The sequence below is a fragment of the Lithobates pipiens genome, unplaced genomic scaffold, assembly GCF_037356315.1.
Source record: "Lithobates pipiens isolate NorthernLeopardFrog02 unplaced genomic scaffold, aLitPip1_a1.2 Scaffold_22, whole genome shotgun sequence".
NCBI classification, from domain to species: domain Eukaryota; kingdom Metazoa; phylum Chordata; class Amphibia; order Anura; family Ranidae; genus Lithobates; species Lithobates pipiens.
Genome location: NW_027507784.1, coordinates 196,763,141 through 196,788,985, shown reverse-complemented (window position 1 = coordinate 196,788,985; position 25,845 = coordinate 196,763,141). Strand labels below are relative to the sequence as shown.

At 43.3% G+C, this 25,845-nt stretch overlaps 1 protein-coding gene across 1 annotated transcript; it reads right to left on the bottom strand.

Moving 5' to 3' along the window:
- Positions 1-1,092: 1,092 nt before the first annotated feature.
- On the bottom strand, positions 1,093-4,097 carry LOC143924476 (hemoglobin subunit alpha-B). The gene is made up of 3 exons (XM_077448802.1): positions 3,919-4,097; positions 1,708-1,912; positions 1,093-1,316 (listed from the first exon to the last, which is right to left on the bottom strand). The coding sequence occupies exons 1-3, from the start codon at positions 4,011-4,013 to the stop codon at positions 1,188-1,190; spliced, it is 429 nt and encodes a 142-aa protein (XP_077304928.1). The 5' UTR covers positions 4,014-4,097; the 3' UTR covers positions 1,093-1,187.
- Between the last annotated feature and the right edge of the window lie 21,748 nt (positions 4,098-25,845).

The following is a 25,845-nucleotide window of genomic DNA, read 5'->3' as shown; positions in this document are numbered from 1 at the left end:
ATGAGCGTGCAATGTACAGAAATAGGGACAATTGTAGACACTCACTCAGGTTGAACTAGATGGACTGATATCTTTATTCAACCTTACTAACTATGTAAAAGCAATAATTAAGATAGACACAATGGGGGTTATTTACAAAAAGCAAATCCACTGTGCACTTGGAAGTGCAGTCACTGTAAATCTAAGGGGTAGATCTGAAATGAGGGGAAACTCTGCTGATTTTATCATGCAAGCTAAAATGCTGTTTTCTGTTTTCCTTCATGTCCCCCTCGGATCTACAGAGACTGCACTTGAAAGTGCACTTGTTGTGCGAAATGGATTTGCCTTTAGTAAATAACCCCCAATGATAAGTATATATATTTTGTTTTATAATAGCTTTTACATGTGGGAAGAGATTTGGGGGACTAATATATCAGTTGCTGTTACTTTTTCACATCTAACAACATGTTTGCAATTACCTTTATTACCCAGAAATGCTTGTTCTGTGCCCCTCTTCTATTTAGCTTCAAACGGGAGTCCCGCACGTTTTTTTTTTTTATGTCAGCTGCTACAAATACTGCAGCTTCTGACTTTTAAAATAAGGACACTCACCTGTCCCAGGGTCCAGAGATGTCGGCACCCGAAGTCGATCTATTCCTCAGTCCTCGGGTGCTGCCGCCGCCATCTTTGGTAAGGGAATCAGGAAATGAAGCCTTGCGGCTTCACTTCCCGGTTCCCTACTGCCTTTGCATGAGTCGTGCAGCGCAATCCGAATGGTCACACTGGATAGTGGGATGGCAGTTGGCAGAGATAGGCATTTTTGGCTAATAAAAGGTAATAGCAAGCATTTTGTGGTAAAAACTTTACTTTATGCTGTTTACAATATAGTTACAGGTACAACCGTGTAGCAGTATTTCTAATTTAGTAAATTGTTATCAATTTCAAAAAGTTAAAAAATAAATAGAAGCACACACACACACACACACACACACACACACACACACACACACACACACACACACACACACACACACACACACACACATTGCATCCACAAGGACATGCCATTGATTAAATGGAATGTAAATAGAACAAAAAAATAACACAAGTATATTTAGATTTATTAATTCATGCTTTATTGTTAGATAAAATCCATCTTGTTGCCATAGAATCTTTTATTCAAACTGACTGATACAGAGACTTATTGATTATCTGTACTTGGAGTACAAAGTCTCAGAGACGGCAGCCAGGAACTTGTCAAATGCAGCATGAGCATGTGGTGTAAAATCTTCTGGGAAATGGATAGCCAGGACCACTAGGATATTGTGGCAGAGAAGCTGCAAGATATAAAACACAGAGATATATTAGTCCACTGCATATGACTTTTCATTGAATGGGCATTGTATATTTTTACTAACTGTCCCCTAGTAGTGATTGATAATTTTGCTACCAACATTGCTATACTATTGCGGCCACAAAATATTAATCTAGAGTAATTGTACACAGTACTAAACACTAAATAAAATATATGCATTCTACTCTTACCTGAGCCCAATAGTGTTAAACATAAATTAAAAGATACAGTCCAACAAGACTGAATAATATTATAGTGCATTAACTATACAAGGTTATGTTGGTGTGACTGGTACAATGTATTAATCCTTCTCACAATTGGCCTATAACATATGAAGATTATCTTTCAAATTTATGATAGCAAGAATATCTTACATGAAAGTTTCCTGGATCCACCCTCAGTTCATGGGCATGCAGGTCACTCAGACTGCTCAGAGCCTCGTCCATATGGTCCAGATTTTTGCTTGCATGTCCAATGGCCTTAAGAACTTTTGCTCCCTGAGCCTTGACAGCAGCAGATCCATGCGCCACATTTAAATGACTGAAGTATGTTTTCGTTTTTGGGTGGCATTTGAAAAGTCTGCAAGAATTAAATAAAGGTAGTTTAATACTTCGGAAACATATTAATCCTTACATTGTGAAAAAAAAATATGATAATAAAATGTTATATATATATATATATATATATATATTTTTTTTTTTTTTCACAGTTTTTAGCAATACAATAGCCTATGTCTTCTATAAAATCATTTGTAAACCCTAAAAAGGTGTGGCTGGAGGGAAGAAGGTTGTCGCAGTGATATAAGGCATGCTCAAAAGCTGCTTGTAAGAAGAAAAGATTTCTGGCCTCAAATGTGAACTAGACCAGAGACAGATTAATGGTTGATAGACAGAAAACACAGCCATGGATATACCTAACAGCCACTTGTTGCAATAAATTAAACCAGTACAAAGAAACTATAAAGACTGACCGCTTGTTTTTTCAAAAATGCTCATTGCCTGGCTGTCATGCTAATCTAATGACTTCAGTACTTTCTCAGGCAATGTCCTGTTGCAAGTATGCAGCTCAGGAGTTAGAAGTTCACTCTGACTTTCTAATCTGCATGTTTCTTCCAGATCAATGGCATAGAAGGTATTTATTATTATAGAAACAGTTGTGCAACTTGAATTCCAGAAGGTCAGTAATAGAAGCAATGGTCATCGGTACAAATAGAGGGGTGAATCTTCCCAATGGGGACACAGACAGCAATAAACAGTTGTACAACTAGCATTTCAGAAGGTCAGCAATAGAAGCAAAGGACACTAGAACAATTAGAGGGGTGAACACAGACAGCAATAAAAAAACTTGACAGAGTGTGTAGCCTTTGCCCACTCCTCCCAAAACAAAACAAAAGTTTTGTCTAGAGATACACTATCATTGCTGCTGAAAGCTTTACAATGGGGGTATGGGGGTTATGTCAAACGGGGGTTATGTCAAACGGGCTTTCTATTACTGCTTGAGCCCTGGTTAACATTGCATTGATTTGGCATGAGATTTGACATGGCAACTCCGCACCGATTCCCAAAAGTAGTTTCTGTACTACTTCTGGCGAATTTGGGGTGCGATTTCAATAGGCATTTGTGCAGAAACCCGCAGAGATTTCTTTGAAATCACCCCCGAAGTCAGGACTGACATGCGGGAATGAAATTGCGCGCGTTCAGCTGTCAGTTTTTCATTCCCGTTGTCAGTGTGAACCTAGGTTCACTCTCATGTAAAAAACATCCCCCATTTTTAGTAAAGCTCTTGTTACATAAAACCCAATTTGTTGAACTATGTGCCATCATCATGTTTTAGTCATGGTGAAAACATACTTAGAAGTGGAAACACACAAAGATGACCCTTAACTGTATTTTGGGTTGCAACAAAGGCATGCATCATGCCTACGATCTACCCCAACTTGCAGTTTTGGGCCTTCTTTGGGTGTTTCTAGAACTATGCCAATTAGAGCTCACTGTTGAAGGCCCCAAAAATATAAAAAGCCAGTTGACTCAATTCACCAGACTCCATTTACAACTGAACCATTACTTTTCAGTGGATAGGTAATTTAGTTAATTTTTGTAGATATATGATTTGCTGTTTACGTAACACTTAAGGTGTTTGTCCAGCCAGAACATTTTTCTTTGTTTTGCATAAAGAGGTGAAGGGTTAGAATCCGTATCTGTTTTTACTGCTAACTAGGGTTCCAGTGGATAGATGTTGACAACGTTTTACCACACAGGAAGTGAGGAGAACCCTTGATAGTAGTGAACACCCAACAGATGTTCTAATCCTTCCCCGCCCCAATCAAAAACGAGGGAAAAAAATAACATTAACTTGAGATAAACTTTAAGTGATGGTGCAGCATTATGTCTCTCTACAATTTACCCACGGCATGAGAACTACCAGGAACAATTTAATTCATTTAAATAAGAATGTTGGGTGATTATTTCTGTTTTATTTTAGATATCAGGGAGATAAAACTAGTTATACAGAGTTGACTTAAATGCATATGAAGAAATAATTGTATGCAGCTACTCCCAAGCTACTTAAAATTAACCAAAGCTCACCTCTCCATGGCCTCTTCACCAAGGAATTCAACATTTGCAGCCATCTTTTCACAGAGGTGGTCAATGTCATGCTTATCAGAAGCACTGAAAGGCATTTCTGTTTGTGTTCTGGATACCTTCTCAGCAGCTTGAATAAAAATTCAGTGACTGAAATTAGGTTCAGGGGGTTTAAATATGTATGGGCAGCTCTTCTTATATCCTTGCGTGGCCTCCGCCCTTTTTATTACCATCTGCTTATCTAACATTTGCACAAATTATGACTGGCTGAATTAAAGATCTCCATGTACAAAAACAAAATTAATTTGCTAATTTTTAATAAGCAGACACCCAGATATAAAGATTACATTTTTGCATCACATATTCTTAACTCATATGCTAAAGTGTTTGAAGTAGACCGCTAAAAAAACAGTCTATAAAAAACAGAAGATATACATTACCATAATACCCATGTCAATTTCTATATTACATGCATGTTTTCATTCACCTCGCTGCAGCTTGTTTTGCCGCTGACACTGAGACTTCATAAGTAAAAGTTGCATTCTTCACCACAATACAAGTTGAATTATGTTGGAAAATATAAGGCTTTTACATCTTTTGGTTGGAGAAGAAGCTCCAGTATGCACATAGATCAGCAAACTAGCAACAAAATGCAACTGGGGTATTTGTCAGTCATATGTTTTGTTCGCTGTTATTTTTTTAGTGCAGGGTGATTGATTAATACAAATACTACCTCGATCAATGCCTAAATGGCATGTATCACTGTAATATGGAATACCAGATTCTGACTACTGGAATTGACCTGGTTAGGGTCATAGTGAAATGTCCATTGTCTTCAGCACAAAATAAGAACCACACCTTAAGTGTATTTCCCTGCAGAGGTTAAGGAATACAAAGTATAAAGCCCATTTTTTATTTATTTTTTGCATTGAATAAAATAAGGAATTTTAAAATTGGTTTCTTTGCTTTTGCTTTTTTTGTCTCTTTGGGAATATGTCTGATTTCTGTTCCAAAATACACAACAAGGAATGACAGGAAATGTCTCCTATTTGAGCATACATCTCCCTTTAGACAGCTTTCACCTGAACAGGTGTCCCTATTGAAAATGTCTGCTCACCTGCTTTTTATGTAACTTTTTGGATCACTCTTCACTTTCTATTCGTACAAATCTGACAGAGGTTCTAAACCTTATCCCACTCTATAATAAATGAGAAATAATTTTCTCAGATTGAGATGTACAGTACATTAGGGTCAGAAGGTCCCCCAGCGTTATTGTACACCCCATGTGAATGGGCCAAGCCAGGTTATATTTATTAATAAGTACATCTTTTACTAGATGGAGAGACAATGTAAAAAGAATTTCTAATCCAACAATGTGCAAGTAGTTTTAATGTGTCCCAGTGTACCAAATAAATAAAAAGATAGCTGTGGTTTTGAATGCATTGGTTAAGCTCTATTTTTATGACTGCTCTTTGCCTAAAACAGCCAGCTTTGTAGTAATGGATCAGAATATTGTAAACTAACCAGGAATGATTGTTCAGCATATAACCATCAGAGCAGTGAGGCAAGCTCTATGATGCAGGTCAGCTTCAAACCCAGCCACTTTAAATAGACCAGCCATGCACTGGAGAATTGGGGCAGGACATAGCAATGCATATGCTTGTGTTTGTGTATTTGAGATTACACATGGTGGCATGTGGAGCTACAAACATCTGACTGATACTGCAATATTAATATAAAATACTATACAAAAATACATTCATAAAATATAATAAATCTTTGAGCGTGGAAGTTATTTTTATCTGAAAACACACGCACACAACGGTTCCTGCATTGACATACAGTAATTGAATATGAAACAAGGTTTCTTATGTCAGGGTCAGAACTTGGGGTGCTGCTTGCTCAGGTAATATGTCAATGTACAACACTGCTCATCCTAATCCTCATAGCATGTTATGTGACATGTTATGCCTTCATACAGTATATGTCACGTGAGGAAGTCAATTCGAGCATTGTTACTGTATTGCTTCCTTGGTGAATCGTGACACTTTATGCACAGGTGTCTCAGGAAAAGCCACTGAATCCCTGATGTGAATGCAGGACTGTTGTAGCCTGAACCTCATCCAATCCTATAAAATTGGGAATATTTGACTATTCAGTAGCTTCACTCATGATCCATTTGAAGTAGGATCCTGCCTTCATTACAAAGCCTATGGTGACTTGTGAGGCGCATGCCTTTTCAGGTACAGCTTTCAGCTTTTCAGCTACATATTTTGGTAAGCATCTCTCTTACGGGTGGCAGTACTGGCAAGGATTCTTTTGGGGCACCATAGAGTGTTAACACTTGAATATGCAGAACTAATCACTCTTTCACATGGACTTTTTCTCCTCACAATCTATATGAACTTATATTATGCACCTGTGCACTTTATTTTAATTTTGGCACTTTATTGAGATTTTACCACTAAGTTGGTTTATATTATATTTAATAAGTTAGAAGGTACTGATGCACTTTATTGTGTTTAGTTTATTGTAGTGTAGTTTTATGTTTAGTTTATTGTAATGTTTTTGTCAATAAGTGGGCACAAGTTACTTTATTATCTGTTAGCGCAACATTTTTTCTCTATATGCACTTTATATTTAACCGTTTTGTCTTTCGGTAATGTTTGCTGCTTTTTACGTTTGAAATTTGATTGTCACAGCGCAGTATTTTCCCCTTTTTTCTGTAGTAGCTTCACTCATGTCTAGATGTTACAGCCAATTCTGAAAGGGGGAAAGCAAAAATACAGATCTTATTTATCAAACTGAGTTTGTTATTATATTTCATACAGGTACAGTATGTAGCTGCGTGGAATAAACATATGAATGAATGAATAATTTGTATAGCGCTACAATGCGAACTGAATCGCCTCAAGGCGCTGTACACATAGGAAGTTGTTGAACAGAATGAGACCAGCAGATTATTACATTCCTAATTTAGCTCAAATTACAGAAGTATTTGATTTAATAACTTTTGAGATAATTAACCATTTCAAATAAAACCACCTAAAACCCTAGAAAAAATTTGTTTCAGGTTTTGGAAATGTGTTGTTTTTTTGCAGAAAGCAAGACTTTGCATTTGAAGTCTATCCTAACTTAGATATAATCGGTAGGGCTGAAAAAAAACACCATTCCATCCAGTTCAACCTGTATGGGTGTGTGTGTATGTGTGTATATCAATAATAAATTGTCCCTGTATGTTGTGATCGTTAAGATGCCCATCTATTTTTTTTTTTTTTTAACTATTAACTACCCCTGCTGATACCACTGCTTGTGGAAGAGAATTGCACATCCTTACCACTCTGGCAGTAAAGAACCCTCTACACAGATTAAGGTTAAACCGTTTCTCTTTCAATCTCTGTCTTTTTAAACTCCATTTCACTCAAAAATGTTTTTTTTTTTACCTATGCTAGGGTCACCACCAGTAAGGTATTTGTATATCGCTATCATATCCCCTCTCAAGCGTCTCTTCTCCAGAGAGAATAAGTTGAATCTTTTCCCATAGCTGAGATCCTCTAGTCCTTTTATTAGCATTGTTGCCCTTCTCTGAACTCTTTCCAGTCCCAGCACATCCTTCTTGAGGACTGGTGCCCAGAACTGGATGGCATACTCCAGATGCAGCCAGACCAGAGTCTTGCAGAGTGGGAGAATTATCATTTTATCTCTGGAGTAAATTCCCTTTTTAATGCATGCTAATATTCTGCTGGCTTTGCTTGCAGCAGCTTGGCATTGCATGCCATTGCCGAGTCTGTCATCTGCTAGGAGCCCCAGATCCTTTTACATCCTGAATGTCAAAGACCTTTTTGTTGGCACATATAATGCATTCATTGTGTATTCCTTTTATATACCTATACAATATTTAAATATAGATATTATAAATTAAAATATAAAATGCATTTGGTAAAGCCTTTTCTTGATCATACATCACGGGACACAGGAGCTTCATTACATAGTGGGTTATATAGGCACCTCTGGTGATTGGACACTGGTTGACCCCAATTAAGGAGAATTGCTCACCTATATAACCCCTCCCATATGGGAGGCACCTCAGTTTTTCACGTAAAACTTTAGCTCTGTGCAGGTCCCTGCGGGGGCCTAAGGGCTACAACAAACCGGATCCATATCTCGGGCCGATATTTGACTCCCAAGATGGTATGGTACCCGGGCCTCGTCAGCCGAAGAAACAAGGTTTGGCCTGTAAGTCCTCTCCATTGGAAGATTGGGCTCTGGGAAAACCAGACTTGGTGTACTGTTTATACAGAGCGCACAAAAGTTTCTGGCAGAGTCTTTTATATGGTCCAGGTAGGAGGCTCTTTTCCAAGAAAGAGTCCCAGATAAACCTGAAGGTTGGCTAACACTGCCCGCCATGATGGGTGAAGGGTGGAATTTGTCTGTTTCAGCAATTCCTGCGGCGGGGACAGGTAAGGGAAGTTAATCCTATATATATAATTATATGATGGATTTCTTCATTTTGAGTAGTTGTATGTCTTACCTGGTTTCCACCACTAGAGGGAGTAAGAGCAGCCTGATGCATACTTACATGCCTTTTCAGTACACACGCTCAGTGAAGCCTGGTTCTCCAGCTGTCTCACGTCTCCACTGCAGTCCCTGCCACAATAGAGGTAATACAGGGGTCCCACGTAGTCTGGGGGTCCCACGCAGCTCCGATGGAGTTTTTCCTTTCCCCCCTGGATTCCACGGTCCTCGTGCACGCGCGTTCCCGGCCTAATGGAGGAGGGGGGAGTGTGGTTGTGAGCCGTGCACGTCAGTGTGCACGGCGCTGTACTGTGCAGGTGCCAGGCGGCAGTTTTAAAAAGCCCAGAGCGTCAGGGGGCTGTAAGTGTGAGACACAGGAGCTGTGGGCAGTAAGCATCCCGGGGAATTGGATCCAGGCAAACCTTAGACACCTACTCAGCATCAGGTTGTGCAGTTTAAGCATATATATTTATTGTGAGACTTTAAGCACAACAGTGATTGCACTTTGTACTAGTACCTCTGCTTTGTAGTTTAGGACTATGTCTCATCGTAAGAGGGTCTCAGGGGGAGGTAACAAGAGCACTGGTAAATCACCACCTAGATCCAGGGGTTCTAAAAGTGCCTGTAAGTTACCACCCCCCCCTGCAAGACTGGAGCCAGCCTCTCAAGACGAGTCAGTGCCCCTGTCAGGTTTTGCAGCCTCTCCTAATGTCCCAGCCCCGGTTTATGTCACTGAGGACTCCCTTAGGGCTACATTGGAGGGTTTTGAAGGGAGAATGATGAATTTTATTTCTGCTTCCCTGAAAGATAGCAGGAAAAGGGGTAGATCCCCTCCCTCTGCTGAAATTCCTCTCTCAGATGATTCTTCTGACAATGAGGAGAGATCCCTATCTTGGGACAGGGATCATGAGCAGTCGGATGAGGCAGAGGAAGAGGAGAGAGTCCCCTCCTCCCAGGCACTCAGAAAGCAGCTGCAGTATTATACTGAATTGGTGCGTACCACATTCAGAATGCCTGCTGCTGAAGTCGCTATGTCCTCTGTTTCTTCCCTGGGAGTCAGGAAAGCCCCAAAGACTGCCTATTCCTTTCCAATTCATCCCTTATCGGATGAATTGTTGTATGAGGATTGGGGACATCCCGATAAACTGTTTGCTCCTCCTAAAAGGTTTTCTATGCTTTATCCTCTGGAGGAAAGTTTCACCAAGAAGTTGGGGGTCCCATCTGTTGATGCGGCTGTTTCTTGCGTGAGTAAAAACCTGACTTGTCCCTTGGATAATGCGCAGGTATTTAAGGATCCAACTGATAAGAAGCTGGAAACCTTATTAAAAACCTCCTTTTCCATGACTAGCGCTGTTGTGCAACCTACAGTCGCAGCCGTGGGGTTGTGTCAGTTCCTCAAGGAACAGGTTAAGCAGATGCTTGGGCTCCTTCCCAGTGAGGAAGTAGAAAATTATGCAGAATTGCCTCATATTCTGTGTTTCATGATTGATGCGATTTTGGATTCTGTCCAACAAGCATCACGTTTGTCTCTCATGTTGGTACACATGCGAAGAGCCCTATGGCTAAAGAATTGGGCAGCTGAGGTGTCATGCAAGAAGCATTTGATTGGGTTCCCGTTTAAAGGGGAACGTTTGTTTGGAGAAGAATTAGACAAATTCGTCCAAAAAATTTCAGGAGGTAAATCTACTCTCCTTCCAGTCAAAAGGAGCAAGCGTCCATCATTTAGGCATGCTCTCTCTCCTGGAGCATCAAGCTCTAAGCAGTGGCGATGGCCTTTTCAACCCTCCTCTACAGGAAAGGCTCAAGGCCGAGCCCAGGGGCAGATAAAGACTTGGGGGCGAAAGCCTGCCAAGCAGAGCCCAAAAGCTTCCTTGTGAAGGGGCGCCCCCGCTCGGCCGAGTGGGGGGAAGGCTCCTGCAGTTTACAGGAGCCTGGCGGTAAGAGATCCAGGACAAGTGGGTGATCTCTTCAGTATCTCTGGGCTACAGGCTAGAGTTTCAGGATATTCCACCTTCTTGTTTCCTAAGGTCAACGATCCCCAGGGATCCAGTAAAGCAGAAACTGCTATTTCTGGCCTTAGATCACTTACCGTATATACTCGAGTATAAGCCGAGTTTTTCAGTCCACTTTTTGGGCTGAAAAAAGCCGCCTCGGCTTATACTCGAGTCACTGAAAATTTGCCCGAGCTGGAGGAGAAAAAGGGGCGGGGCCATGTCGCTGGCTGACGCTGGTGAATGGCCTGTCAGTTTGCCGGTCAGCACAATCCCCTCATCTTTCGATTCCCTTCGTTATATTTTTTTTTTTTCCTTCGATGTGCTCTATGTCTGCAGCGGGGAGGGGACTCTTTCCTCTGTTTCGGGCGCGGAGGAATACAGCCTCTGCACCCGCTCCGCAGACCGCACATCGTTACTGCAGTGGGGGGACTCTTTCTTTTATTTCGGGCGCGGAGGAATCTCTGCACGCGCTCCGCACACCACACAGTATTAGCATAGGATACTGTGTGCTGCGGAGTGATATGCCCAATCCCCTCTCTCTCTCTCTACACAGGACTACCATAGAAAGAAGCAGAGAGAGCAGGGGCCGGGCAATCCAGTGTAAGGAAGTAAAGGTGAGGTGAATTCACGAGGCATACGATAAATAATGGAAAAAAAAAAACCTGCTTTTGTCTCATACTGTGTCATACTGTCATACTGTAGATACTGTAGATTAGAATCCTGTAATTTTTTTGTACCGTAATTGTTTTTTTAAAATCTTTAAAAAAAAATTTAAAATCTTAAGCAATTTTGTACGGTACTTAAAGGCTGGGTTCACACTGCAGAGGTTACGAGAACCGGATGTGATTCGCACTGCACTGCAGTGCAAATCACATGCGGTCTCTGTGCGATGCGAGTTCAGCCATACAGATAGTATGGCTGAATTGGCATCGCACGTGGCCCAAACTCACACAGGACCCTTTTTTTGGTCCGCAGCAGAATCGGATCGCATGGGTGTTCACACCATGCGATCCGATTCCTGTCCGAGTTTGCAGATCGCACTGCGATATGCGAACTGATCTGGGGGTGTCATTAACATTTCATTGACACTCCCAGCAGTTCGCATAGGGCAGTGTGAAGTGCCGCTGGGAGGTATGCGATGCGGGAACCCGCCGCGGATTTGCGGTGTTCCCGCATCGCTGCAGTGTGAACCCAGCCTTTTTAAACATAATTTTAATAATTGCACTTTAGGCTGGGTTCACACTGCAGCGGGAACGCCGTGAATCCGCAGTGTTTTCCCGCATCGCATACCTCCCAGCGGCACTTCACACTGCACTATGCGAACTGCTGGGAGTGTCAATGAAATGTTAATGACACCCCCAGATCAGTTCGCATATCGCAGTGCGATCTGCAAACTCGGACAGGAATCGGATCGCATGGTGTGAACACCCATGCGATCCGATTCTGCTGCGGACCAAAAAAGGGTCCTGTGTGAGTTTGGGCCACGTGCGATGCCAATTCAGCCATACTATCTGTATGGATGAACTCGCATCGCACAGAGACCGCATGTGATTTGCACTGCAGTGGACCACATCTGAAGAAATCGTGGCGAGGCGCCGCAAAAAAAATGTGTCTAATGTGTTATCCAGAGCATTATTACAATGGCTACTGTATATTTATTGGGCAGGCTGTATACCGGTATGTGTCTAATGTGTTATCCAGAGCATTATTACAATGGCTACTGTATATTTATTGGGCAGGCTGTATACCGGTATGTGTCTAATGTGTTATCCAGAGCATTATTACAATGGCTACTGTATATTTATTGGGCAGGCTGTATACCGGTATGTGTCTAATGTGTTATCCAGAGCATTATTACAATGGCTACTGTATATTTATTGGGCAGGCTGTATACCGGTATGTGTCTAATGTGTTATCCAGAGCATTATTACAATGGCTACTGTATATTTATTGGGCAGGCTGTATACCGGTATGTGTCTAATGTGTTATCCAGAGCATTATTACAATGGCTACTGTATATTTATTGGGCAGGCTGTATACCGGTATGTGTCTAATGTGTTATCCAGAGCATTATTACAATGGCTACTGTATATTTATTGGGCAGGCTGTATACCGGTATGTGTCTAATGTGTTATCCAGAGCATTATTACAATGGCTACTGTATATTTATTGGGCAGGCTGTATACCGGTATGTGTCTAATGTGTTATCCAGAGCATTATTACAATGGCTACTGTATATTTAATGGACACAGGCAGGCTGGACGGTATATTTAATGGACACAGGCAGGCTGGACGGTATATTTAATGGACACAGGCAGGCTGGACGGTATATTTAATGGACACAGGCAGGCTGGACGGTATATTTAATGGACACAGGCAGGCTGGACGGTATATTTAATGGACACAGGCAGGCTGGACGGTATATTTAATGGACACAGGCAGGCTGTATATTTAATGGGCACAGGCAGGACACTGGTAGAATGTACGGTACCGTATATTATGAGCCCTAACACAGGCTGCTCTATGCAAACAGTCATGTCATCACTTTCTGTAATATCAGCCTGCATTAGGCCTCAAAAGGTACCCAAACAAGTCTTTTTTTTTTTTATCCTGTTAGAAATGGATCCCAACACTTCTACCGGTAATCCTGGACCAAAAGAAAAACGCAGGTCATTCGAAGCTGGTTTCAAACTTAAGGTTGTGTCAAGAGCAGAAGAAAGCAATAACAGTATTGCAAGTAGGGAATTTTGTGTTGATGAAAAACAAGTGAGGGAATGGCGGAAAAAGAAAGCTGACTTGGAAAAGATTCCAAAGGCAAAAAAAGCTCAACGTGGTTTAACAACTTCATATGGGGCTCTAGAGACTGAATTGCATAAATGGGTTATGGAGTGTCGTCAAAATGGTTACTGCGTAACACGCATGGGAATTCGCTTACGTGCCCTTCAGATGGCTAAAGATGACAAATTAAAAGCACCAGGCATTGAAAAATTTGTTGCGTCAGCAGGATGGTGTACCCGCTTCATGAATAGGTTTGGCCTATGTTTGCGGCAAAGAACAAAGATTTCACAGAAGTTGCCAAAAGACCTTGATGAAAAAGTGATGTCATTCCATTCATTCATCATAAAACAAAGAAGGATCCATAACTATGACCTGGGAGATATTGGAAATATGGATGAAACACCGATGACCTTTGATCTTCCAAGCAACAGAACTGTGGCAAGTTTGGGAGACAAAACTATTTTTCTCAGAACCACAGGAAATGAAAAAAATCATTTCACAGTTGTTCTGTCATGTTTGGCTAATGGAACAAAGCTGCGGCCTGTCATTATTTTTAAAAGAAAGACCTTGCCTAAAAAGGTCAAATTCCCACCACGAATTACAGTGCGCGCACATGTGAAAGGCTGGATGGATGAAGACGGAACAAAAAAATGGCTGGAAGAAATTTGGAAAGAACGACCAGGAGCAGCCTTAAAGAAAAAACCATCATTGCTAGTTTGGGATATGTTCAGAGCCCACACATCTGATGGCATAAAAGAAATGGCAAAATCTTCTCAAGTTACTTTGGCCGTTATTCCAGGTGGGCTTACATCTGTATTGCAACCGCTAGATGTGTGTTTAAATAAACCTTTTAAAGACCGTGTGAGAAAGATGTGGCATGAATGGATGTCATCTGGTCAAGCCCGACTGACAAAAGGTGGAAATCTGATGAAGCCCGACATAGAATTGATAGCAAAGTGGGTTCGTGATGCATGGGAAGAGATTCCGGAGGACATGGTGCAACGCGCCTTCAAGAAATGTGGCATTAGTAATGCTATGGATGGCAGTGAAGACAGCGCTTTGTATGAGAACGACAGCAGTGATAGTGATGACTGCGAACTCAGTGATGATGACAATGTCTACGCTGATAATCTCACACCAGCTAATGCTGAAGCTCTGTTTGGACATACAGATGATGAGGAATCCAGTTTTGAAGGATTTTAACTCTTGTGTTTTAGCTTGGTTGCTGAATGAGCTAAGGTTTTTGTACTTTTAAAGTTATTGTTGATACCATATTGTTTTATTGACCCTCTTTACACTTTTATATTTTTTTACAGAGATAGTTTACTGTTTTTCTTTGAAATAAATATTCAAAAACATTATTGGTATCTATTTTTATTTTTGAAATTTACCGGTAGCTGCTGCATTTCCCACCCTAGGCTTATACTCGAGTCAATAACTTTTTCCAGTTTTTTGTGGTAAAAGTAGGTGCCTCGGCTTATATTCGGGTCGGCCTATACTCGAGTATATACGGTACTATCCCAGGGGGTGATAGTAGAAGTGGACTCAAAGGAACAGGGCTCAGGGTTTTACTCCAATCTCTTCACCATTCCGAAGCCAAATGGAAGTGTCAGACCTATCCTAGATCTGAAGGATCTGAACCGGTTTTTACGCATCCGGTCCTTCCGAATGCAGTCAATCCGCACTGTGGTCTCCTTCCTGCAAGGGGAAGAATTTATGGCATCAATAGATATCAAAGATGCATATCTCCATGTGCCAATTTTTCCCGGACACCAAAAGTATCTAAGGTTCGCGGTAGAGTGGCGCCATTTTCAATTTGTGGCCTTGCCGTTCGGGCTTGCTACGGCCCCTCGAGTCTTCACAAAGATTCTGGACCCTCTCTTGGCAAACCTAAGAGCTCAGGGTATAGCCGTCATGGCTTATCTAGACGATTTACTTCTCATGGAGAAAACAGTAGCGTTCCTGAACCACAGCGTTACCAGAACGCTAGAACACCTGGAACGCCTAGGTTGGATTATAAACCTAGAAAAGTCGTCCCTACAGCCTGCCACCAGGTTGGAATACCTGGGTATGATCATCGACACCGCTCAGGGCAAGGTGTTTCTTCCAAGGCCAAAAGCCTTGGCCATTGGGGAGCTGGTGCGCCTAATTCTGGGCATGAGATCATCCCCCATTCGATTGTGCATGAGGCTGTTAGGAAAAATGGTTGCCTCCTTCGAGGCCGTCCCATTTGCCCAGTTCCACTCAAGGCCTCTGCAAAGATACATCCTTGCGGCTTGGAACAGGAAGCCCCAATCCTTGGATCTTCCTATGCGTCTATCCCCAGGGTAACGCAAGTATCTCGTCTGGTGGTTACAAACCAAGAATTTTCTGAAGGGCAAAACTTTTCTTCCTCTTCCATGGAAGATTATCACGACAGATGCCAGCCTGACAGGCTGGGGAGCAGTGTTAGAGGAGACGTGCTCGCAGGGGAAATGGTCTGCGATCAAGAGGCTATTGCCCATAAATATCTTGGAGATATGGGCAGTTTATATGGCTCTCATAAAGTGGTCTTACAGACTACGAGGTCTCCCTGTTCAGGTTCAGTCCGACAATGCCACAGCAGTGGCTTATATCAATCACCAGGGCGGTACCAGGAGTCTGGTTGCACAAAAAGAGGTGAATCGCATACTTGTCTGGGCAGAAAAGCATGTTCCATGCCTTTCTGCAGTCTTCATTCCAGGAGTGGAAAATTGGCAGGCGGATTTTCTGAGCCGCCAGCAGTTGTGCCCAGGAGAATGGGCTCTGCACTCCGACGTGTTTCAGAACATATGTCACAGGTGGGGTACTCCAGACGTAGATCTGTTTGCATCCAGGTTCAACAGGAAACTGGACAATTTTGTGTCAAGGACAAGAGATGCACTTGCTCAGGGGTCAGATGCTCTGACAGTTCCCTGGGATCAGTACAATCTGATCTATGCCTTCCCCCCGAGCCCGCTTCTGTCGCGGTTCTTGGGAAGAGTCAAGAGGGAGACAAAATCGGTCCTTTTAGTGGCCCCGGCTTGGCCCAGGCGACCGTGGTACGCAGAGATCATGAAGTTGGCAGTAGGCAGGCCATGGATCCTCCCTCTCCGGCCAAATCTGCTCTCACAGGGTCCAATTTACCATCCTGCTTTACACAGTCTAAATTTGATGGTTTGGCTGCTGAGACCCACATTCTGAGAGACCGTGGCCTTTCGGGGCCAGTCCTTTTTACTTTGGTCAATGCCAGAAAGCCGGCCTCCAGGCTTATTTATTACAAAATCTGGTAGGCATATGTTTCCTGGTGTGAACTCAGGAAATGGCATCCTAGAAAGTATGTCATTAGCAGGATCTTGGCCTTTCTCCAGTCCATAAGCACTATCAAGGTGCAGATTTCGGCCCTGTCAGTGTTTTTTCAGAAGCCACTTGCATCGCATTCCCTGGTGTGGGCTTTTATCCAGGGGGCCATGCGGATAAGACCGCCTATGCCCATGGGATCTGAATTTGGTTCTCTCGGCTTTGCAGGGGCAACCATTTGAACCTTTGCATCTGGCTTCATTAGTTCTCCTGACTAAAAAATTGGTTTTCTTATATCCACGGCTAGAAGAGTATCAGAGCTAGCAGCTCTCTCCAGTAAGGAGCCATATCTAATTATTCACAAGGACTGGGTGGTCATGCGCCCCAACAGGTCCTTTCTACCTAAGGTGGTTTCGGGATTCCATTTGAATCAAGACGTAATCCTACCATCCTTTTTTCTGAACCCACAGTCCGCAGAAGAAGAATCTTTGCACACTTTGGATGTGGTTAGGGCAATCAGTATATATCTTCAAGCAACTGCTCGGATAAGGAAAACTGATTGCTTGTTTATTTTGCCGGAAAGCCCTAGGAAGGGCCAGGGGGCGTCAAAATCCACTCTCTCAAGGTGGATTAGACAGATTATTTCTCAGGCCTATAGTGTTAAAGGGAAAATCCCTCCTTTTCCAGTGAAAGCGCACTCTACTAGGGCTGTAAGTGCTTCTTGGGCAGTGCATCACCAGGCCTCCCTGGCTCAGATCTGTAAGGCTGCAACTTGGTCATCAGTCCACACATTCACCAGATTCTATCAGGTGGATGTCAGAGGGCAAGAGGATATCGCCTTCGGGCGCAGTGTACTGCAGGCTGCAGTTTAGGTCCTCCGGTCCCTGGCGGTCTATAGTTATGATCTGTGTCTCCCTCCCCTCAATCTGAGCATTGCTTTGGGACATCCCACTATGTAATGAAGCTCCTGTGTCCCGTGATGTATGATCAAGAAAATGGGATTTTTATATACAGCTTACCTGTAAAATCCTTTCCTTGAGAGTACATCAAGGGACACAGGGCTTCCGCCCCTCTTGGGTTTTACGTGGTTTCTTATTGCTTTGCTACAAAACTGAGGTGCCTCCCATATGGGAGGGGTTATATAGGGGAGGAATTCTCCTTAACTGGGGTCAACCAGTGTCCAATCACCAGAGGTGCCTATATAACCCATGTAATGAAGCTCCTGTGTCCCGTGATGTACTCTCAAGAAAAGGATTTTACAGGTAAGCTGTATATAAAAAATCCAATTTTTTGTGATTTTATTTTGGTGTTGTCAAGCCAAGACCAGTATTTTTAAAGGCAATAGATAAGAACTGTACAACTGACAAATTCTAAAATGTATTTTTCACAAATTTTATATATTTTGGAGTTGATTTACTAAAGGCAAACAGGCTGTTTACTTTGCAAGGGAAGTTCTACTTTGCAAGGTAATTTTCCCCAGAGCTTACTGAATGTGGTAAAATTTTACTTTGCGAAGAATACCCAAATATGTGCAAGGTAAAAAAAAACATAATTTTTGCTTGTACATGATGGAAGTCAGCAGAATGTCACCTTATTCACTAAGCCCCAGGGATAATTCCATTGTGAAGTGCAATTTCCCTTGCAAAGTGGACAGTCTATTTGCCTTTAGTGGATCAAACCCTTTGAGTAATATTAAATAGTGTGAGTAACACATATTTTAAGGTATAATTAAACCCAAGAACAAAAATGTAGATGTCACAGCTGCATTAGTTTTCTTTTTTCTGTAGGCAGGTATAGTATAATGCTGCCCCAGCTCTTTGCTTGGCAGGCTTTCCTGGGTTTGAACCACTGGTTCTGTGCATTTTAAAAAGGACAGGGGTGCATACCCAAGGGACTCAGGCACTCACACGCACACAAGAGGCTATTGGAAGTCTGTGGTTGCTGTTGGTACTGCTGCTGGACTCTGTTTTGTTGGCCTGCTAAATATACCAAGTCTGGAATGACAATTAATGAACATCTGCCCTCAGTACCCTGCCATAGCCTGAAGGAGCTGCTGGGGCTTGCATCCCACCATAAAGGTGACAATCCTGGATACTACCATCATGGACACTGCCAAGAATGGGCTCTTGGGGCAGCCACAAGCCTGAGTTAAGGACTAGGGATGTTAGGAAAAGACTACTTTATGTTAAACTATCTTGTTAACTTAATCTTCAATAAAGCTTTGAAACCTTTGTAGCACTGACCCCCGAAGGAGCTGCTGGTTTTATTTTGGCTTACCGTTACCTCACCTGCTTGCTTATCCGTTTTGGGGTTCCCGTGGTAGATGGCCCAAAGAATGTTGAAACTGACACTGAATCCTCTTTTGGGTTATTTATTTAGAACAAAACAAAGTCTCTCAATAGAGGGTAGAGGGTTAGGAGTGAGTTCAGGCACTTAGATTGCAAGATGAAAGTCTTGAGAGAAAATCCAGAGAATAAAAACTGTTTCACAACTGGATTTAACAACCCCTGGGATGGATATCTCTCACTAGGCCTAGCAGCTGGTGGGGTGCTCGACAAAGTCTCTGGCACAGACTTGTGAGATACACTTGAGCGTTACTGAGGGATGTGGATACATTTAAAGAACTGACATATAGTACCATTTTCTCTCAGCCAATCCGGCGATACCATATGAGTGTTGATCCAGGTTGTGTCCTTCAACTAAGCCTCCTGGCTCCTTCAGAGAAACCAGCCTTGTGCATGGTCTTCTCCTGAAGTGTCCTCCCCTGGGGTTCTTCAGTTGCTGGGCCTCTCCCGTTAGATGAGGCGGTGCTGGACCATCCTTGGATCAGTAGGCCCCGAAATTCGCTCGGGTCTGTCCCTGCAGTTGCGTCGCCTGCCAACCCCCAAACTCAGTAACAAAGGTTTCTCCAGCAGCCGTCATAAGAGTGTACATGTGCCAGGTAGGATAGCTTCGAGCAGGGTGAGTTATTGTCTGCATTCTCTCTGTGAGGAGGTCAATTTCCCATAGCAACAGGCGGAAATCAGCACTGCAATTTTCCTTTAGGTTTACCAAACCATATAATAGGAGGTCAAACCTAAACAACACTTTCAATTTGTATTTAGTCAGGTAGGCCCTTGCACTACATAGTTGGAAGTAAATCTAAAGGAGATTGTACAGAAATTGTACAATGTATGGCCAGCTTAAGTGTCTATCAAAAGCCAATGTGCTAAGGTGACAACGCAAAGGCATAGCTGAGAGACAGAGACCAAAAATGGCCACCCTAGTTCCTGAACAAGGACATTCATGACAGTATCACCAATGATTTTTTTTATGAAAGTTGCAGATTTAACATATTGGAAATTACCTTTGAAATTACATGATCATGTTAAAACAAATACATTGTATGAGAATGTAGTGATTGCGTTTACATATACTTCATCTTCAGCTATGTATACTGTATGTTATGATGAGAAGCAGTATCATTTTTTCACAAGAGACCTGCTTTTCTTAAGATTTTTGTAAAGCCAAAACTTTTTTTTTCAGTTCTGGTTACAACAAATTTTGGGACAGCAAATGTTATCTTTTCTCTGTGTTCTAATGCTTCTAACAGTGTGGTTTTCGTTTTGGGACATTACATTAATTTGAACATTGACAGTTAAAAGTGTGTTTGATGTTCTACTAGTTTATGGGCAGCTTTATACTCCTGTGGGCCAATTGAAGGACTGAAGCCATGAGGTGGAAATTTTAGTCTGTTTAATTCCCATGTGAATGGATGACAGAAGCTTGTTTTGTATATTCAGCAAAGGCCCGATAGACTGGAAAGCGATAATATTATATATTATTATAGTATCTCTGTTTGACATATGGATTAAAATTTCAGGGTGATGTTTTTAATCTTTTGTTTTTAAAGAGATTCTTACCCTTTTATGCAGAAAGGCTGATAATGGTCACATATATATGTAAATGCAATTTTAAAATTCACTTACACTTGTAGTGTTTCTCAAACAATTAACTACACTAGCAAAAAACACTTACAGCAGGGCCTGCACTTAACAACAATTTTCAGTGCACTCCCAATGCAAAACACGGTATTGTCATCCTACCAACCACACATCAGCCATGTTCTAGTGCAGTGATGGCGAACCTTGGCACCCCAGATGTTTCGGAACTACATTTCCCATGATGCTCAACTACACTTCAGAGTGCAGAGCATCATGGGAAATGTAGTTCCAAAACATCTGGGGTGCCAAGGTTTGCCATCACTGTTCTAGTGTAAGCTGCTGGTATAAACAGGCCCTCATAGCAAAAAAAATCTCTTCATCATTTATTCAAGGATGCAGCATTTTTCCTGGGGACATTTCAGAGCAGGAGCAATGGCATTGTGGGAAATGGACTAAAAAAAAAAGGAAATAAAACAACTGGTCTAAGCTCTAGGGTTTTACATCTGCTGCATACGGTATTTCCCTTGCCAGCTTTTGTCATGTTTGTTAAATTTGGATAGTGTATGGAAAGAAGGCCATTTAGAGGTATTTCACATCTGATCCACTTTTTTTTGGAATAAAGGCCAGCAAACTACAAAGCTGATGTAGGGTGCTGTAACCTGAGTTGCAATGTGGAGCTTGGTCCTTGCTAGGGTAGTTCTTCATCTTATCCACCTGCTGATAGTAGTCTTCAAAGCTGCCAATCAAAAGAGTAGCCAGTGTGGTTTGTGGGTCTAAAACTAGCACCTTCCTTGGGGACTAGAATGGAAACTGAACCTTTAATTGTATTTCTTTCAGTCTAATTACAAGCACCGGTCTTGTAGGTAGCTGTGTTGGCTAATCTTACAACTGTCCCCCTGACCTGTGTTGGAAAAAAGTCTTATCTGGACCTCTTAGCATTTCCCTGTAGCATCAGAGCTTGCTGTGGGAATGAGCAAATCTGCCTGACTTGGTGTTTGACCAATTTTCCAAATCTTGCTTGAAGTTTAATGTTTGTGGCAAACCCATTGAAGTCTATTGGGGGAACTGATGATGGGGTTCATTTACTAAGAAAAACGTGAAGTAATGGTCGCTCTGCATTTAGTTACGCCCAATTAAGACTTCAACTAGGTCGAAGATGTGAATAAAAAAGCACGCTAATACCGGCTAACATGCCTTTGTAAATATCAAATCAGCATATCAGCAAATTTGCAAGTGCCAATTGCTAGTGAGTTTATTATATGGAACTGCACTGCAGTCATGATCACATGAATGTGAATAAAATTTTTTTATGTGAGATGTGCTCTACCTGTTGTGCATCTATTTAAGTATATTCCAATTCATATTCCTAGTTAGTTTTCTTCTTTTGCTAACGAATGCAGTTATGAATGAGTATTACAGATGTCTGCTATTCTGTAAAGTTACATGTATTGAACACTTAAGTTACATATAGTGATGGACGAACTTCCGACGGGACGTTTCGCAAATGCGAACCACGAACGCGGGCAAAAGTTTGAGAACCGCAAAGTTCACGTCGGACCCCATTTACTTTAATGGCAGGCGAACCTTAAAAACCTCCAGGTCATATTTTCAGCTACAAAATACTTACTAGCTGTGCACACATAGTCCCACAACATGGACACTGACACAACAAAAGTATTAAGTGAATCTGGGATCGACAACGCTAAAGCATTCTTTTTTTATCTGTGAAATTTTGACAATTCAGGAGCGCATGAAGGCCATGAAGGAGAGGCAAGGTCAGGGCAGGCTATGAAGGGGGTGCAGGAGATGATAAGTGCTACAGTCAGGGCAGCGCAGTCCTATGCCAGTGTCCCAGTGTGCCAACCTGTGCTTGAGCCCCTCTCTCTGCCTGGCCCTTACCCCCACCTATGCAGGGCTCCACTGCGGTGGTCCGGAGGTGCCAGTCCAGTGCTGATCCTCAGCCATGGTGCTGGCACTGCCTGCTGATTGGCTTCTCCGCTGCTCTCTCCCTCACTGACACCAGCACCGTGATAGAGACTGAGCACTGACACCAGCACCGAGATAGAGAGCACTGACACCAGCACCATGATAGAGAGCACTGACACCAGCACTGTGATAGAGAGCACTGACACCAGCACTGTGATAGAGAGCACTGACACCAGCACTGTGATAGAGAGCACTGAGAGCACACCAGCACCGTGATAGAGAGCACTGACACCAGCACCGTGATAGAGAGCACTGACAGCACACCAGCACCGAAATAGAGAGCACTGACACCAGCACCGTGATAGAGAGCACTGACACTAGCACCGTGATAGAGAGCACTGACACCAGCACTGAGATAGAGAGCACTGACACCAGCACCAAGATAGAGAGCACTGACACCAGCACCGAGATAGAGAGCCCTGACATCAGCACTGTGATAAAGAGCACTGACACCACATCAGCACAGAGATAGAGAGAGAGCACTGACACCAGCGCCGAGATAGAGAGCACTGATACCAGCACCGAGATAGAGAGAGAGCACTGACACCAGCACCGAGATAGAGAGCACTGACACCACACCAGCACCGTGATAGAGAGCACTGAGACCACACCAGCACCGAGATAGAGAACACTGACACCAGCACCGAGGTAGAGAACACTGACACCAGCACCGAGGTAGAGAGCACTGACACCAGCACCGAGATAGAAAGCACTGACACCAGCACCGTGATAGAGAGCACTGACACTAGCACCGTGATAGAGAGCACTGACACCAGCACTGAGATAGAGAGCACTGACACCAGCACCGAGATAGAGAGCCCTGACATCAGCACTGTGATAAAGAGCACTGACACCACATCAGCACAGAGATAGAGAGAGAGCACTGACACCAGCACCGAGATAGAGAGCACTGATACCAGCACCGAGATAGAGAGAGAGCACTGACACCAGCACCGAGATAGAGAGCACTGACACCACACCAGCACCGTGATAGAGAGCACTGAGACCACACCAGCACCGAGATAGAGAACACTGACACCAGCACCGAGGTAGAGAACACTGACACCAGCACCGAGATAGAAAGCCCTGACACCAGCACCAAGATAGAGAGCACTGACACCACACCAGCACCATGATAGAGAGCAATGACACCAGCTGTCAACTGTCCCTCCCTACACTGAGAAACGACAGCTGCAGAATCGGTCAGCAGCACTGCATGCAGTGCACTATAATATGCTTTCTATATTTGAAAGAAAGTATATTATACGTGTACAACCCTATATAGCAAATTAAAACAAAAAAAAATGTATACTAACACCCTGCATTTTAACTAGTGTGTGATTTTTGGAATTCCACACCATAATATTATTGAATTATTAAGAGTTAATATTATGGAATGAACCAAACTGATGTGGCATTGGCTATTAGGCATTCGCCTATTTTCAGCATATGCTGCTGAGTACAATGCAAGCTTTCAGTAGGTGATACCATCTGTGGGATTGGAACCGGTGGCCTGAGTCTTACAAGGCACAATCGTACTTAGAAACAGTGGCGTCGCTAGGGGGGGGGGGGGTGCAGCCCACACAAGGGGGACAACCACTGAGGGGTGACACTATCCCGAGGTCAGCAGAGGGACCTGGGTCCTGGATGGAGGCAGGGCTCTTTTCAGCTGGAAGGTCCCAGGGCCGCCAGCATTAGCCATGAGTAAGACTTGTTAGTCTCACTCTCACTGATGTAGTTGCCTTCTGTCACAAGCCCACTGCTCGGAGATTGACACTCTGAGCAAGCAACTCTATGGGCGGAGGCTGCACACTGCATACTCCTCTGCCCACCACCCAGTTGCATGAGGGGAGGGAGTCTGTACTGAGGGGGCATGGTTTATAATGAGGGGGGTCTGTACTTATGCAGGAGGGGTGGTTTGTCCTGGGGGGGCCTGCGCTGATGGAGGGGGGTGGTCTGTGTAGTGAAGTAGTAGTGGGATGATGATAATTATTTAGTTATTATTATAATGTGAGTCTTTTCCTGCAGCAATCGATTCTTCAAGAGAGATGGATTTATTGAAATTCAGACAGAACAAAGTCCATAAGATATTTGCAACAGATGACAAAATCCAACAGAGTAAATATAAAATAGGTGACAGGCTATTTGGGCAGCATTCATACACCTTCAGAGAACCCAGTTCCTTCTGTCACCCCTTTAGCCAAAATGGGTTTCCTTCTTATACACCTTTTCTCCCCTCCATGGGTGACAAGGGTTGAGCAATTTGATTAGCTGTTTCTATTAGGCCTTTTATCTGCTTCTGTCTTTCACAGTGACGGATAATGACCCCTAGCCGTAAACAGCTGCAGTCATAAAACTACCACCTAGGTTGACCATTTCCCATGGATACCACCTCAAATCTAATTACCATCAATAAATACTTCTTCTATGGTCCTTTATCATCCTTAATTATGTAAACAATGTACCCTTTGAAATGCGTAATTAGATAAACAGATACCAAGGTGGCCTTGCCCAACATTAACATCCTTTTGATGTATAAAGTGGATTTGTCCTGGAATGTTTGTATCTGAAAACATCACAATACATGTATACATATAATTAATAATATACTATCCTATATAAATTGGCCAACATATTACAACAGTCTGTACTGAGGGGGGTCTACTGGTCTACTCTGATGGAGGGGGTGGTTTGTCTTGAGGGAGGTCTGCACTGATGGAGGGGGTGGTCTGTACTGAGGGGGTCTGCACTGATGGAGGGGGATAGTTTGCCGGGGGGGATCTGCACTGATGGAGGAGGGGGTGGTTTAGCCTGAGGGGGTCTGCACTGATGGGGGACTGGGTAATTTATCCTGAGGGGGTCTGTACTGATGGGGAGGGGGTGGTTTGTCCTGAGGGGGGTCTGCAATGATGGAGGGTGGTGGTCTGTACTGAGGGGGTCTGCACTGATGGAGGGGGTGGTCTGTAATGAGGGGGGTCTGCACTGATGGAGGGGGGTGATTTGTCCTGAGAGGGGTCTGCACTGATGGAGGGGTTGGGTCTGTACTGATGGAGGGGAGTGATCTGTACTGAGGGTGGTCTGCCTCATCAGTGCACATCTGTGCCACCTCATCAGTGCACATCTGTGCCACCTCATCAGTGCCCATCTGCGCCACATCAGTGCCTATCTGTGCCATAAATCAGTGCTGATCTGTGCCGCCTCATTAGTGCACATCTGTGCAATCGGTGCCCATCTGTGCAGCTTCATCAGTGCCCATCTGTGCCGTCTCATCAGTGCCCATCTGTGTAATCAGTGCACATCTGTGCTGCCTCATCAGTGCACATCTGTTCCACCTCATCAGTGCCCCTCTGTGCCACCTCATCAGTGCCCCTCTGTGCCACCTCAGTGCCCATCTGTGCACATCAGTGCCGCCTCATTAGTGCCCATCAGTGCAGACT

What these genes read in the sequence shown, in the direction of transcription:
- LOC143924476 (XM_077448802.1), bottom strand. Translation starts at nt 4,013, where the DNA reads ATGCCTTTCAGTGCTTCTGATAAGCATGACATTGACCACCTCTGTGAA. An exon ending in GGTGAAGAGGCCATGGAGAG is followed by an intron (nt 1,913 to 3,918) that starts GTGAGCTTTGGT and finishes TAATTCTTGCAG; the next exon opens with ACTTTTCAAATGCCACCCAA. An exon ending in TGGATCCAGGAAACTTTCAT is followed by an intron (nt 1,317 to 1,707) that starts GTAAGATATTCT and finishes TATATCTTGCAG; the next exon opens with CTTCTCTGCCACAATATCCT.